Below are 14,788 nucleotides of genomic sequence, written 5' to 3' on the forward strand. Positions count from 1 at the left end.
GCTTCACATCTGACCAGAGCCCACAGCCAAGCTGTGAACCCCGTGTTGTTCAGGCACTGGAGGCCGTGTGTGAGCGCAGAAAAAGAAGCAATTTTAACCTTGTAGCTCTCCTGACATGTAGGTCCCGGGATGGGCTGCAAAAACCCACTGAGAGCGTCTGTTGTGGGCCGTGGCCTCGCTGCCTTTGAGGGTGAGGAATGCCGCTCATTCGGGTTGCAGGCACTGCAGGGAAAGGTTTATTTGTTTCAAAGTGTTTCCAGCAGAGGAATGTTTGCAGTGCTCTGAAGTTTTGTAAGAGCTTATTTTATAAGGAAAACAAATGCTGAGCTGTTTTTAAGCTGACGGTGACCCTTTACCGTTCCTGTGTTTTTCTCATGGGATCTTTCAGGGGGAAGGTTTTATATTTTTCCTGCAATCTATGAGAACTTCTGCCTGAAGGCCTTGATCCTGCTCTGCCCAAACCAGCAGAAAGGTTCTTGTGGTGTTAATGGAGTGGGACTGGACTGGACTGGGTCTGCACTTACTCTCGTGGGGCTTACTCTCAGGGCTTGTGCCCTGGGGACACATTTTGAACTCTTGGGTTAATCTTGTCCCCTTTGAAACAGGAGGGAGTTTTACAGCATGGGGTGGTGTGAAGGTCGAGCACTTCTGTGCAGTGAGTGAGCAGCTGCATGCTGTGGGAAGGAGACCACATACCTGTCCGTGTTTCTCCCTGCTCGCCTCACGTGGGGTGCAGACTGCATCTCAGCAAAGCTTTGAAAGGCTCTTCTTCCCCTGGTTTGTGGAGTGAGGACAGCAAACCCTAAAAAGTCATTTGTGCCTTGGCTTTCCCTGCGGCGTGATGGAGCTGGGATGCCTTGGTCCCAGGTCATGGGAGGTTTGAAGAGCAGTGGCTGGGCTGTGCAAGTCCCCTGGGCTCAGACTAGGGCCAAGCTGTGGCCAGGCTTTGGTGTTCTTGTGCCCGTTCATGAGAGAAGGGGCATGGCCACCGTCTGTCCCTGAATTGAAGAAAACATTCCTCTTGAGCTTACCCATTTATTCTTTGCTCACCTTTCTGAGGCCTTAGTCACTTTTTGGACCCAAAAGCCAATGACACGTGCTGGCTATGAAACCAAACTGGAATACTCTGTGGAAAGCAGGAAGCAGTCTCTCAAATCTTAGTGTGTACATCTCTCTGGAGCTTCACAGCCATGACTTAGCAGCCAGTGAGTCACAGAGCCTGACTCCGAAAAGCATGCGTGAGCGAGCAAGCAGAAAAGCACGCGAGCAAGCTGTGCTGCATGGCGTACGCGGTGGAAGCACTCGCTCAGTGGGTTAATGCTTTTAATTGTGCATGCACAAAAGCCGGGCGCAGGTGGGTCCGCGTGCACCCTTTCATGTAGCCAGCACGCACGGTGCCTGCCGGGCTGGAGGTGGACGCCGCGTGGCGGTGAGCGGCACACTTAGCATAAATGTCAGGCTCTAATTGGCATTTGGTTCGTCAGGGACACTGTACCCTCCCTGCACTCTCCGAGGGAGGTCGTAGGACTTGCAATTGTGCCGCACTGTAGAGGACACGAGGCTTAATTAAGAGAGAGGATGTAATGGCCTATCCATTAGAAAGGCTCCGACGTGTAGGTTGAGGGCTTGGTTCTGGGCAGGTGTAGGGTTTTATGCCTTTTCCTGAACTGATTTAGAGACTGAAATGGCAAGGACTTGGCAGGCTAATTAACACATAATCAAAATTGAGGGGATTTTCCTGCAGATGCACTGATCTAGTTAATATAAATATTAGTTTTACGGAGGATTGATTTCCCGTCGTAAATGGAAGTCTGTCATTGAGGAGAGGCCTGTCACTGCAATTACAGTGGCAGCCTTTTGAGGTGAATTTGCATGATTTGCCAAAAAAATAAAAATATAATAACTACCCAATTTCAATCTGCATATTCATGTGGCTGTCATCCCCTGCTACGAGAGCACCCTGCAGCCACGGGGGGATCTGAGCTCTTCTGTTCCCCCAGGAAAGGCGAGGGCTGCTGCGGCCTACAGCTCACAGGCCTCACAAGGACGGCAGGATCAGGCCCCGCCGGGACGTTCCCCTGGTCCAGAGTGGCATTTGTGGCTGTGCAGGGAGTGGGCAGGGCTCAGAGCAAAGATGTAACACAGGGGATTTGGCAGACAGGAGGTGGCTACCGGTGGGCTGCCATGCTGTTTCTAAAACATGCCCTAAAACGAGTTCTGCAATAAAGAAGAGTGCAGTGACCTTTGGAGGGATGTAAGTGAAGGCAATTCAGCATGGGGCATCCATAGGAGCAGCAGCTGTAAGTCAGCAATATCCAGTGAGGGGGAAATGCTAGGGGAACCTGCAGTCTGGGTAATCGCTTGTGTACATCCTGCCCAACATGTTTTGCTGGAAAACCTCCAGATGTGCTGCCGAGACCGATGAGGGAAAGTGTATTTCTCGGGAGAGGGGCTGAGACGTGCAGGACCCAGCACACAGGCAGGCTGACCTTGGGGAGGGAGCGGCTGCCGTGGCTCGTGGCTGCAGCCTGACCTGAAGTGCAAGGCTTCATCCCCCGCTGCCCCTAATGGCCTCTCAGATGGCTTGCTAGCAGGAGGGCACAGGCACGCCAAGAGGAAACCGCGTTGGCCAGATGGTTTATTTGCAGGGCCCGGCTGGTGATTTATCTGGGATGCACTGCCATGCACGTACAAGTGCCTCCACCATCGGCTGGGTGGGGATGGTTGCACGTTCACGCTCCTCTGGCTCCTCTACGTCCAGATGAACCCATAAATCTTCCATGAGATTTGCGCAGTAGCCTCAGTTGCAGAAACAGCAGTAGGTTAAAATGCCTGAGCTTGTTTGTCCTGCCTTCCTCCGAGCCGGCATTTTGAACTGCCAGTGCCACTTGGGTGGGGGCCGCGATGGCCGTGTGAGATGGAGCACAGGCTGCACAGCAAAGTTCTGGGAAAGAGATTAAAATGCATTTCTGATCCTGGAAGAATTGATCAGCTAATCATTGCAAGACTCCCTTCAAGCGTTTTAGCAGGGGAAATCAGCCTTTCAGGTGCTTTCTGTGCCAAAGCCTTCCATTTACTGTATCAAACAGCAACTGCTGGAACCTCCAGGCTCCCACGTGCGGTTCCAACAATCAACTCCACAGAGCCCTTGTTCAGTCAGTCTCAGCAAATCTGTGGGGCTCTTCAGAGGGTCCAACTAGCCATTAGAGTGATCCAGCCATTTCATCTTCAAATGACACAGAAAGTCGTGTCTGCTTGTGCCCAGTTTTCTCCTCCAGAGGCTGTTATCAGGAGCAGGAGAGTGTGGTAACAAACACAAGTTCAGTTTCATCCCTGGCAGGAGAAATGTGACTCAGAGACACGCAGGCTCTCTTGCTAAAGCTCTTCTGCCAGCCGGGGTGTTGTGAGGCCAGGCCAAGGCAGCGATCACGAGGGGCTTCCAGCTGCACAGTCAACACAGTCCCCTGTGACCAGCTGAGGGCTTTGGGTGCATCCAAGGATGGCTCACGTCCCCTCACTCAAACAGGCTGCCTAGATCCTGCCACCAAAAAGGTCAGTCCTGAGCTCTGAGGATCTGGATTTGATCATTGTTGAGCCTGGCTGGTGCTTTTAGTAAGGACTTGCCTGTGAGACCCTTTCAGCTGTGAGATAATTGTGTAATCGTAGTCTGATTTGCTCTTCCACCTTGCTTGTTGCTGCTTTTTTCTTGTTGTTGCTTTTTTCTTTGAAGAGGCTTGTAGTGAATTACAGAAAGAGGATTTTAATTCAGGAGACCTTGATGACTTATTATGCCTTATCGCTGCTCAGGCATGGAGTACAGCTCGTTCTTTTTTTTTTCTTCCTCCACTTGTTTATCTCCCACATCTCCTCCTGCACCACCAGCACTCCGAGGTAAATCACAAGAACACTCCTCCATTAGAGAACGGCATGGTACTTTCTCAAGTGATTCACTCGAGCAGGAGTGGGCAAACATGCTTTCATCTTTCTTTCTGCTAATGTTTGTTGGCATAAAGTGCCAAGTGACCCAAGTGCATTTTGCAGGTGCTGGAAAACATTGCTGGAAAATGTTTCTCCTTTATGTGGCCGGTCAGAGACAGATTTGTCCTTCATGCAGCAAAATCCCTGAAAGTTCATATGGAGTGGATACGCTTTTGCGGTATTTTGGTCATACATCCCAGGAGCAGAGTGATGGCAAGTCTTTCTGCTCTCTTGCCCTACATTTATTTCAGAAAGCTGTGTAGCTCACGGTGCTTGTTCCAGCCCACCTCTCTGGCAGTGACAAGCGTGCAGCAGGCCGGTGGCTGTGCAGCCACCGACACAGGTCACTCAGGCTGGGACGTCACCCAACTGCTGCGGCACCAGTGAGGTCAGCTCCAGTTTTCTGGATGGGTTCTGTCTTTCAGTGTTCAGGAGCTGGGCTCTAAATTCAGGTCTCTCTCTGTTTTAAGTTTTGGAGGTGTTTTGGGTGCACTTCCAAACATTCTTAGTGCAGACACTGCTCTTCAGCCATTGCCGTGGGCGCTGAAGCAGCAGAGGGAGCAGGGCAAGCAAGAGGCAGGCTGCTGCTCAGAGCTTTGCCCATCAAATGCAGTGGGATAAGGTGTGGGGGAAGGAAGCGACAGACCCTTAGGCATGGCCTGCAGAAGGGGTAACCCTACACGTGCTAGCATTGAGCACCGGTTGCACCCGCCGCAGCAAGAGTAAGCGTGTTCATCTCTCTGTTGAATGAAATGCGAAGTGCAGCAACATCTGTCGTTGGCTTGTCTGCCTGACCTCGTGCTGCAGATGCTGCAGTCAGAGCAACCCAAGGGACCATGCCATGCCATTGATCATGATGGGGAGAGGTCAGGGAAGGATCAGATCAGCTACATGGTTGGCTTTCAGTCTGTACTGAGAGGCTTCAGGAGTCCAAGCTTCAAATGGGAAACTCCTGAGGGGGCTTCTCATCAGAGAGGTTTGGAAATCACTGATTCCAGACCAAACCAGCCATGCCAGGTATTTTTATCCATGGTCTTTTGCTGCTATCTGTATTCAGATCAAGCATCTCCCGAGATATCAAATGTACCAAATCTCCTCCCCAAGGACTGACAAAAAGCATGGCACAATTTTAAAAGTGACATTAAAGAAAGTGAATCTCCTGCAGTCTCTCAGCCACCTTCAAGTCTGCAGCTACCCAGATGTCACCTGTGCTTACTTCACTCACTGGGACTCTGGGCTACGCTTAAAGGCCTGTTTTGTTGCATTATGGAAAAACCAAGAGCCAGGCTTTCATTTTGTCATGGATATCCTCAAAACAAAATTGTCAGCAAGATCCTGACTGAGGAGTATTTACTGCTGGGGATGAAAAGAGGCAGGAAGGACATGTCATGAGACCCCATCCCAAGATGAGTTTTGAACACTTGTGGTTAGAAAAAACCCCACCTCAGGTGTGTTCACTGAGCAAATTCTCAGAATAAACGCAACTTCCCCTCCAATGTCATTATCTTGACTTTCGTTCTTCCGACTGTAACTACCCTTTAATTTCTCCCATGTCAGCCTTTGGCTTTCTGTGGCTGTGGGTCTCCCACCAGCCGGCAGAGGCGGGTGGGGAAGGCGTGCTTCTGGCTGCCCTGGCTGCACACACACAGCATGCCGGAGCAAGACCCCAGTCCTGCAGCGCCTTCCTGGTCACATATCAGGAGCAGGCACGTGAGCCTACCGAGCAGTGCCAAAGCCACCCAGCAGGAGGTGAGCCACTTGTTGCAAGTGACCGCATGAAATAATATAACCGTGTCTTCTTCCTTGAACAGATGGCAAGAATTACCTGCAGTTGCAGAGCAGCGGAAGGAGGGAAGGCCAGCGTGCCCGGCTCGTCAGCCCCACCATCTATCTGCCCCGGAGCGCCGTCTGCATGGTCTTCCACTACCAGGCATGGGGCAGCAATGGGGTGATGCTGCGGGTCTGGCGGGAGGCCAACCAGGAGCACAAGGCGCTGTGGGTCATCACGGAGGACCAAGGGGAGGAGTGGAGGGAAGGCCGCATCATCCTGCCGAGCTACGACATGGAGTACCGGGTAAGGTGGACATGGAGTACCGAGTAAGGTGCTCGGGGCAGGTGTGGAGCCAGACAGCATCTCCAGCATCCTTATTGTGGCGGTGCAGAGCCTCGGCCCATTCATCATTAGGGAATGTGGCTGAGTGGGGCTGTTTGCATTGTGTTTCATGGGTTACTATAGTAACTAAACGACACTGTTTGTTATTCAGAGAGTGCCCGTCTTCTGCACAGACTCGGGCCTTTGTTCAGCCTGTTGCCTTTTATATTCCTCAAATCTCCCACTTTGCAAATATTTTTCCTTCTTCTTTTTTTTCTTTTTTCTTTTATTTTGATTCCATTCTGTGCATTTCCCCCCTTTCCGATGGCAGTCAGACAGACAGAACAGAGGCAGGCATGCTGCAGAGGGAGCAAGTGCAGCAAGCAGCCCCTCTGCAGCCTTGGCGTGGGAGAAGGGAGGAGAAACGGGGGCTCACGTGTGACCCCCCTGCTCGGGTACCTCAGAGCAGCTCAGAGGGCTGGGTGCAGCACTGTGGGTCAGGATCAGGGCCCGATCCTGCAGTCGGGAGATCAGTGGGAGAGGATCACAGGCGGCACCCCATGGAGAGGCGGCATCCTGGGGTGCCTGTGGTGCAGCTGGACCCCTCCAGGCAGCGCCCGTCTGCCAGGGAGCCTGGGCTGCTGCTGTCGCTGATGAGTGAGCATCATCAGCACAGCATCAAGCTATGTCAAACATGGACAGAAGCACGGGCCTCGCGAGGGAGGCAGCACTTCCACAACCACCCCAGTGGGGAGCCTTGCTCTGGCCGGCTCCCAGCCCTGACCCAGGGAGGTGCAGCCCTCAGGCCACCCACCCCTCCAAAACGCTGCCTTCCACAGGGGTCAGTGGCCTGCGCTTGGGACCGGTGGCTCTGACAGTGTCCTATGCACAGACAGACACCTGACTTTTGGGGGAGGTCTTGTCACAGGCAGTCACAGGTCCGGGTGGGGAGAGATCTGTGACATACGTAGCCCCAGGAAATTATTTGCACCCTCAGCAGAAGGCAGGGAGATGTACAGCCAAAGATTTGCACTGGGGCTGCATGGCTAGTTTGCATGTGTTTGTCTGGCTTTTTAATAAAATACCAGTAAACACAATATGCCTACAGATAAGAATGATGGGCACTGGCTGACTACTTTGTGCATTAAACATGAATATACAGGCATTAGCTAAATAACGGCATCATTATGTAAATAATGCAAGTCTCTCCACTCAGCAGTTCTTAGAGCTAACGACTCTATTTATTTTTGTAAATATATTTTGCCTGTGATTAAGTAGGAATAAATTGACCCTTCTGTAACATTTCAATACTTCTTATGTAACGTTGATGGGAACAGCACTTTACAGTTAATGTAGCTGTGAGTTTCATGCCCTTTCCTAACTTTTTCTGATCGTGGCCCAGTTGTGGGGACTCTATTATAAACACCACAACACAAATCTGCTGCTGCTGTAAGTCAGCGCTGTGCCACTTGCATCATTTGTGCAAAAGGGGAGGAGGTGGCCTCCAGTGCTGAACATCAATTCTACGTGAGAGGCATTTAACTGAGCAAATTGCAAGCTGAGTGCTGCCAGGACAGGTAGCAATCTCCCTGCGATCCCACCCCTGCAGAGCAGCTTTCCCTGGGGACAGGAGTGGCAGAGGCAGAGGAAGGAAGCAGGACTGGCCTCAGTTCACCGCAGGTGTGCAGGGAAGGCCAGGAGCAATTTCCTGCCCCTTCCCTCGGGAGCAGGAGCCGCTCTCTGTGTCCCAGCTTGACACTGACATTTCTGTCTCGATTTCCCACAGATAGTGTTTGAGGGATTTATACGCAACGGCCACTCAGGAGAGCTCGCCCTCGATGACATCCGGCTGGGCACCGACATCCCACTGGAGAACTGCATGGGTACGTGCGGGGAGTGCGCGGGCAGCCGGGGTTGGGGAGCCTGTGCTGACAGGCAGCCACCGCTCCTCTGTGCCATTAGTTACCGGCAGTTTCTGCATCTCAGCTGGGGTTTTCCTTGCCCCTGGAAGAAATGAGGGGGAAATCAGTCCCTGGGGGACAGGGATCTCTGACTGTGTTGGTGTGACAGGCAGGAAGCACATCTCTGCTGTGCCAAGCTGAAAGAGCAGCTGAGGGTTACCAAAGACTGTTCCGTGTGATAAGGACATGCACCAAATTTAAAAGGAAAGTACTGGACAAAAGGAACCAGCTGTCAGTCAGTATTACATGCTTAGAGGAGCTGATGAGTTCAAAAGGAGTCTTCTCTAATAAGAAATAAAATAGCAGAGGGGTTTAACAGTGATGCTAACAGAATAACAAAAGACATTCTTGTCCTAGAATTCACCATTCCCCAAACCAGGCCAAAAGCCAAGTAGGTTCACTCAGTGTGAAAGACAGAGAGGACTTTGAGAGAGAGGGAGGGAGGTATTTTAGCAGTTTGGTGCTGGTGGAGCAGTTGCACTGCCCTGTTCCTCCAGCTGGCATATCCACGCACACACTCTGATGGCTCTGCTCACCATCTAGTTTGGGTGTGGACTTAGAGCCATCCCAGCTGAGGATGGGACCAGCTGTATTCGGTTGGTGGGATTCGTGCTGAAAGCTGCCCACAGGAGGGACACCCTGCTCTTCTGCGTACCCTGGGGGAGGCAGGCCTCACTATTAAACACCCACAAACTCCACTGAGGGAGGAGAGTGTCCTGGTGCCCCCTACCCTAAATGGGATGGACGCTCCCTTCCAAGGTGTGTGTCTCAGGGAAAGAGGCACAGGACGACTTGTACATGGGAAGGGCTGGTCACATAGCTTGCTGCCACGGGCAGGCAGGCGATGGTGAAGATGGTGCAGGAGCCAGCATTAATAATAGAACAGAGGAGCAGGACTGCCCCGGAGACGCTCTTGAGCACTGTAGGTCCCAGTTCCTTTGATGCTTTGAACTCTGCTGGTCTCCTATCTGCCAAAGGAGCTAATGCTCCATATGTCAAATTCCCTGTATTAAGGCTTGACAGCAGTGTTTTAATCCCTTGCCTTCTATGGCATTAAAGAGAAGCAAGACTGATGATTAACACAAAGAGCATTTCCTATCTAGCTTCTTTTGAGTGCAGCAATTCACCTAGCTCCAGTGTTATTGTATCTCGGGCCTCATGAACATAAAGCTTAATATTTCAAAACAAATGCATTAATAAATTATAAAGTTTCAAGCATTCCCTGTCCTAAAAATAACACCAAACTGCTACATTAAATTATTTCTCCCATTCTAGGAAGTTAAACGGGAATCTTAAAACCAATAAGGATAATTTGTTTCAGATCATTTCTAACAAAGAGCTTCCACTGCAAACTTTAACATAAATCATGGGTCATTTCCGACATCACCAAAATAATAATGAAGCAGTAGAGATACGTTGCTGCTCTCTCTGTCACAGCCATGAGAATAACTGACTCCAGCACAGGCTACTGTTTTTCAGATGTAACCCTGGGAAGTAATCTGATTCCTTTTTAGCGTGAAAGAACTTTAATAAGTCACAATAATTTTTTCCTTTGACAAAAGTGTCCTTCTCATTCTGAACTTGAGTGATGATTTCATAGCACTCAGCAGAGCCAGAGTCTGCTTATGTGACTCACAGGCATAATGCAGAAGTAATCTAAAAATAATCAGAGGTCTATTACTTCTGCGAGAAAGTAATCAGTAATAAGCACTGATTATTGCTTTTCAGATCCAGTAATTTGTAATAGATTACTTGTTCAAAGTATCTTGGAAAAAGAAGAAATCACTTCCTTTGTTTATTGGTACTGTGAGATGGAGAGGAACATGGCATAGGTACTCAGAAATGGCACAGTTCCCATGTGAATAATGATGCCAGAGTCGAGACAGAAACCAAACTGTTCTTGGAAATTTTAGGGGGATTCAGAGTTTCGTCATTGGGCCAGATTGTCTTCAGATGACTCAGGCGAACCAGCTGAATCCAAACGACCCTCAGCTTACCACACTTTTTTGTCTGAAGCCTGTGTCCAAGTCGAAGCTTTCTGCATCTAGTCAGTTCTTGACCAGGACAGGGTTTCTCCCCGTTGTGGTGGGGTTGGCTAACACCCCACACTTCTCCCAAGTCTGTGGGGCACAGCCACACACCAGCTTTTTTTGGATGCTGCAAATCAGTGGAGATGTGAACTGTGGCCTTGTCTGTAATATCCCCCTCTCTAATTATAAATTTTTGTTTTCCTCTGCAGAACCCATCACAGCTTTCCCAGGTGAGAACTTCTACTTTCCAGGTAAAATTGCACTTCTCTTTGTGGTTTCATTCTGCTGGCATGGGCTTTTAAATCAAAGGAAAGTTAAGTGCTTGCTTGTACAATAAGCAAATGTTCTAAGCAGTGAAATGGCAAGTGTGTGCTAAACCCCTTCTGGTGCTACAGCAGGGGGTGGCACCCTCTGGCTCTTGCTGGGTGACAGGGAGCAGGCAAACAGTCAAGTCCCACTGTCCTGGGGCTGAGCAATGCCAGGAAACCTGCCATCAGGGGTACCTGGCCTCCTGAAGAGCAGCAAAGCCTAAAATGTGAAGGCAGAGGAGTAAAGGAAAGTTACCAACTTAGTTAAACAAAAATAGTAACCAATTAAAAGTGGAATGAGGTGGCAATGACTTACGTATGTGTGGACGAAGGCTGTTCTCTAGTTCCTGGATGCTCTGGCAGTGGTGATGTTTGAGCTGCTGGTGAAGGATGGTGGGGTCGGTCTGCTTGGAAGGGGAAAGGAGTTGGGAGGTATAAGTGGGAGAGCAAATTGCTGTGAGGAGCTCTGAAGGTGACAGTCAATAAAAGGAAAACAAGGTGAAATGGTGCATTTAATAGCTTAATTCTAGCCTGAAGGATAGAAACTGGCATTTCTCTGATCCAGCCTACAGAGTAAGATAAAAGGTGGGTAATTCAGAACGCTTCACTATTTGAGCAGTGGGGATGCTGTTTGTCTTGCTCTGGGGTGGGAAAAGCTGTCTACTTTGAGGGAAAGATCAGTTTAGTCTCTTTCAGTTTAGTCTCTTTGGGTTTTTTTTCCCTGTTTTGCCTTCTGGATTTTGTTTTCCTTCCTGCCCCTTCACAAATGGATCCGGGGATGGGCTGTGATGAAGAGCAACCTTGGGGCTCCCCTTAACTCTGAAAGTTGCTTTGCCAGTTTGGTCAGCGTGCCCTTTGCTTTCAGTTGGTCATGGTGTCCTTATTCGTTCTGTCCCCTGCTCTACTGATGGTCTGCTCAATACGTCTGGGCTCTGCCCTACAAGCACCTGCATTTCCGTATGGGGGAAAGCTGCGTCGGGCAGGTGTGTGCGCTGGGAGCTGTGGCAGTAGCAGGAAAGTAGGCACCGAGACCGATGGCAAGGGAGCAGCTCCCTCCCCGGGGCCTCGTGGGGCAGGCGGCGGGGCACTGCCAGCGGGGGCACACACACGGGGCTGTGCTGGGCCTGCCTGGGATGGAGTTCACTTTCCCTGCAGCGGCCCACAGAGTGCTCTGCACTCGCAGCTACAACAGCCCTGGTATCACACCAGTGTTGTGCCTATTGCTGAGCAGCGCTGGCACAGCACCAAGACCCCCTCCAAAGCCCCAAAGCCAGCAGGCTGGGGGTGGGCAAGAGCTGGGGAGGGAACCTCACTGGGGCAGCTGACCTAAAGCAACCAAAGGGATATTCCGTACGGTGTGCTGTCACACTGAGCAATAAAAGGTGGGGAAGGGGAAAGAGAGGGGGGGACTCTCATTATGAAAACGTCTGTCCTCCCAAACAACCGCTCTGTGTATTCAGGTCCTGCTTCCCAGGACGTGGCTGAACATCTCTCGTTGATGGGAAGTAGAGAATTTCTTTTTTTCTCTCTCTGTGCTTCCGCATGGCCTTTGCTTGTTTTTTTCCCTCTTCCTTTTCTCTTTAATTAAATTATCCTTACCTCAACCCGTGAGCCTTTTTTCCTTCCAGCGTACTTTCTTCTCCCCTTCTTCTTCTGAGGAGGGGGAGTGAGAGCGTGGTTGTGGTGGAGTTTAGCTGCCCGGCAGGGTAAAAACACCACAGTCCTTTTACTCTGTGTGTTACACTCGTAATAACTAGGAATTCGGGCTTGCTCTTTGGTAGGCTGCTTATTTATCCTGCTGCTCAGGCTTGTGGTGTTACTGAAAAGCTGCTGCAATGTTCTCAGCTAGAAGCCAAAGCCTCACAACCATTCCACACTCAAACCACCTCTCCGTGTTCTCCTGGGCCTGGTCTGGGACCTGTTTTGCAGGCAGCATCCTCATCTTTTGGGGCTTGTAACGTGCATCATCTTCAGTTTGAACCTCCTTCTGCGTCCTGATGTAGAGTCTGCCCCAGAGTCCTGCTGACACGGCAGGAGTAGATGGGACAGAGGGATGGAATGACCAGGGAAAAAGAAAAATGCAGAGGGAAAGGATGAAGTATGAAAGATGAAGATTGGGGAAAGCATGATAGATACGAATGAGGTGAAGACAGAGATTCCCAACAGATGGAGAGGGAAAAAGGAGGGGAAGAAATCCCTGGGTGTAGGAAAAAAGGAGCTGAAGAGGAAAGCCTGCAAAGGAAGCATTGAGATGTTCTGTAGCCCCCACTCCTACAATTACATGTTAAGCTGAAAAAGTCAGATGCCATTAAAAATAACAAATCCTTGCTCTCATGGCTCAGGAGAAAAGCTGAAAATGCACCTTGCAGGCTCCGGGATCACAAAGCAAATAATAAGAGAATTGTGTGGGAGGAATACCTTCCAGCTAGTGGGTCGGGATCTTAGAAGACCAGTCAAGTGTGCTTAAACTGCACTCCATTTGAGAGTTGATGCATCTCACCCTGAAAGAAAAGGCATAACAAGTGGCTGGCAGCAAGGAGTTAGATAAATAGCAGGCTAAAAATGAGAGACATCTTCCAGGAAGCGTGGAGACAAACCGTGGGGAGAACGCACCTCTGGGACTGGTGATTCTCCCACACGGGGTGTCCCGGCGTCAAGGCAGGGATATCTCCCTGGAGAAATGGCAGGTAGCAGTTAAGGGGTTGGGGCCAACACCGGTTCTGTGGCACTTGCATTAGATGAGTTTAACACTTGCTTTCATCTGTGCTGTCTATACAAATCCCAGCTGTGTTGCTTGTCTGCAGTGGTTTATGTCAGTGATTTTGGAGAGGAACACGAGCTGTGACACGGCAGTGGCAGAGCAGGGCAGGCTGCTCTAGGAGGCTCTCTGGAGAGGAATTTCCCCTTGTTTCTCAGGGTGAATTTTGCTCCTTCTTGTTTTGGGTTTTAACATCTGTTGCACATCTCTGAAATCACCACCCGTAGTCCTCCGTGCCGGGAAGAGGAGGGGTGGCCCTGGCCAGGCTGGAGGTGTGAGCACAGCAGCACACCCACGTAAAACCCTCCAGACTGCAGGAATTCAGCTGGGTTTCCCCTGACCTGTGTCACAAGTCATGCCTTAATCAGAGCACCCACGAAGTGGACAGGAACAGAGAGAGGCATTGCTTTGTTAAGACAAGAGCCCCAGCGAGTGGATGAGGAAGGGCAAGTGTGTGTGTGGTGGAAGGCAAAGGGGAGTGGAAGAATTATTAAGTTACGAAGATTGATTTTTTTTTCCATCTCCCTGAGCAGAGAACTTTTCCACAGATATAAAAGAAAACTTCCAGCAAGCAGCAGAGCCAGTAAAAACAGAGCAGATAACATCAGCTCTGTGCTGAGTGGACTGGCAGCTATATTTAGTGGCTGACAGCGTAAAGAAGAACAATCGTTAATGTTGGGAATTGGCTTTGTTAAGAGCTGGAGACAAGCGAGTGTGATTCCTTAATGAGTGCAGTTGCTAAATGAACTCTCCAGACGCTGCTGTCTCCCCAGCAGGGCTGCGAGGTGCGGAAGCGGGGGCTGAGGCCAGGTCCAGCTGCCCCGGTGACTGCACCACCCCTTGGGCTTGCGCCCAGCTGCAGCACTGGGACATCAGGAGTGGGTCAGAGGGGACCAAAGGTCGTCCTGGGCTGGTGAAAGCCTCCAGAGCCCCCGGAGGATCCTTCCCACAAGTAGGATCGTCTGGGTGCACCACACTGCCTCGCACCAGTCAGGGATGTGCAGGGAAGGGTCGGGGGCACAGGCTGCGTACCACGGCACGTCTCCCCTCGTACTCCCACCCAGTGTGTACCAGGCCTGCGAGAGGTCATGGTCTGCAGATCTCTCACTGCAGGAAGGTGCTATGTAAGCGCAGGCTGTCACCAAGTGTAAACACAAGCGGCCCCTGCTCCGAGAGTGAGCCCACGGTGTTCCCCCCGCCCCGGCGCTGTCAGGCTCTGGCAAGGTGTCGCTGAGCCAGCAGGGATGGTGGTGAGACGTGCACCGACCCGGTGGGGCTGCGTCTGCAGCGGGACACAGCGGTGGGTTGGCAGTGAAACTCGGGCTGTCCCACATGCTTGTCCCGGCCCTGTCGGGGGCATCACACACAGCCAGCCCCCCCATGCAGTCGGGCAAGGATGTGGCAGGGTGTTGAGGGGCTGTGGGGACATGATGCCTTTGTGCCCCTGTGCCGGGGCAGCAGGCAGAGGGACAGGAGGAGGTGGGGGGCTGCTGCCTCCATCCATCAGCCCAGCGCCGGCACAGCCTGGCCCCCACCACGGGAGGGACAGGGGCGGCTGGGGTGAGATGGGGTAAGGGCGGCGCAGACTTCTCATGAGATCCAAATTTCTTGCTTGCAATGACAAATATGTGGGTGGTTCCCAGCCTCCTGCTTTGTAAAAG

At 51.2% G+C, this 14,788-nt stretch overlaps 1 protein-coding gene across 7 annotated transcripts in view; it reads left to right on the plus strand.

Annotated features, from left to right (window-relative positions):
* The window catches only part of NRP2 (neuropilin 2), an 86,888-nt gene that overhangs the window by 57,452 nt on the left and 14,648 nt on the right, over positions 1–14,788 (plus strand). For 4 of the 7 annotated variants that reach the window (XR_014586384.1, XM_083842805.1, XM_083842807.1 and 1 more), the window contains exons 13-15: positions 5,790–6,052; positions 7,857–7,953; positions 10,271–10,312. Coding sequence is in view for 6 of the 7 variants with exons in the window: in XM_083842805.1 (XP_083698931.1) it covers positions 5,790–6,052; positions 7,857–7,953; positions 10,271–10,312 (402 nt within the window). In the remaining variant the exon portion in view is untranslated. The remainder of the gene's footprint in view (positions 1–5,789; positions 6,053–7,856; positions 7,954–10,270; positions 10,313–14,788) is intronic. The other 3 variants (XM_083842806.1, XM_083842810.1, XM_083842808.1) reach the window with 1 other exon arrangement.

This window comes from Anser anser (genome assembly GCF_964211835.1).
Source record: "Anser anser genome assembly, chromosome: 6".
Taxonomy (NCBI): domain Eukaryota; kingdom Metazoa; phylum Chordata; class Aves; order Anseriformes; family Anatidae; genus Anser; species Anser anser.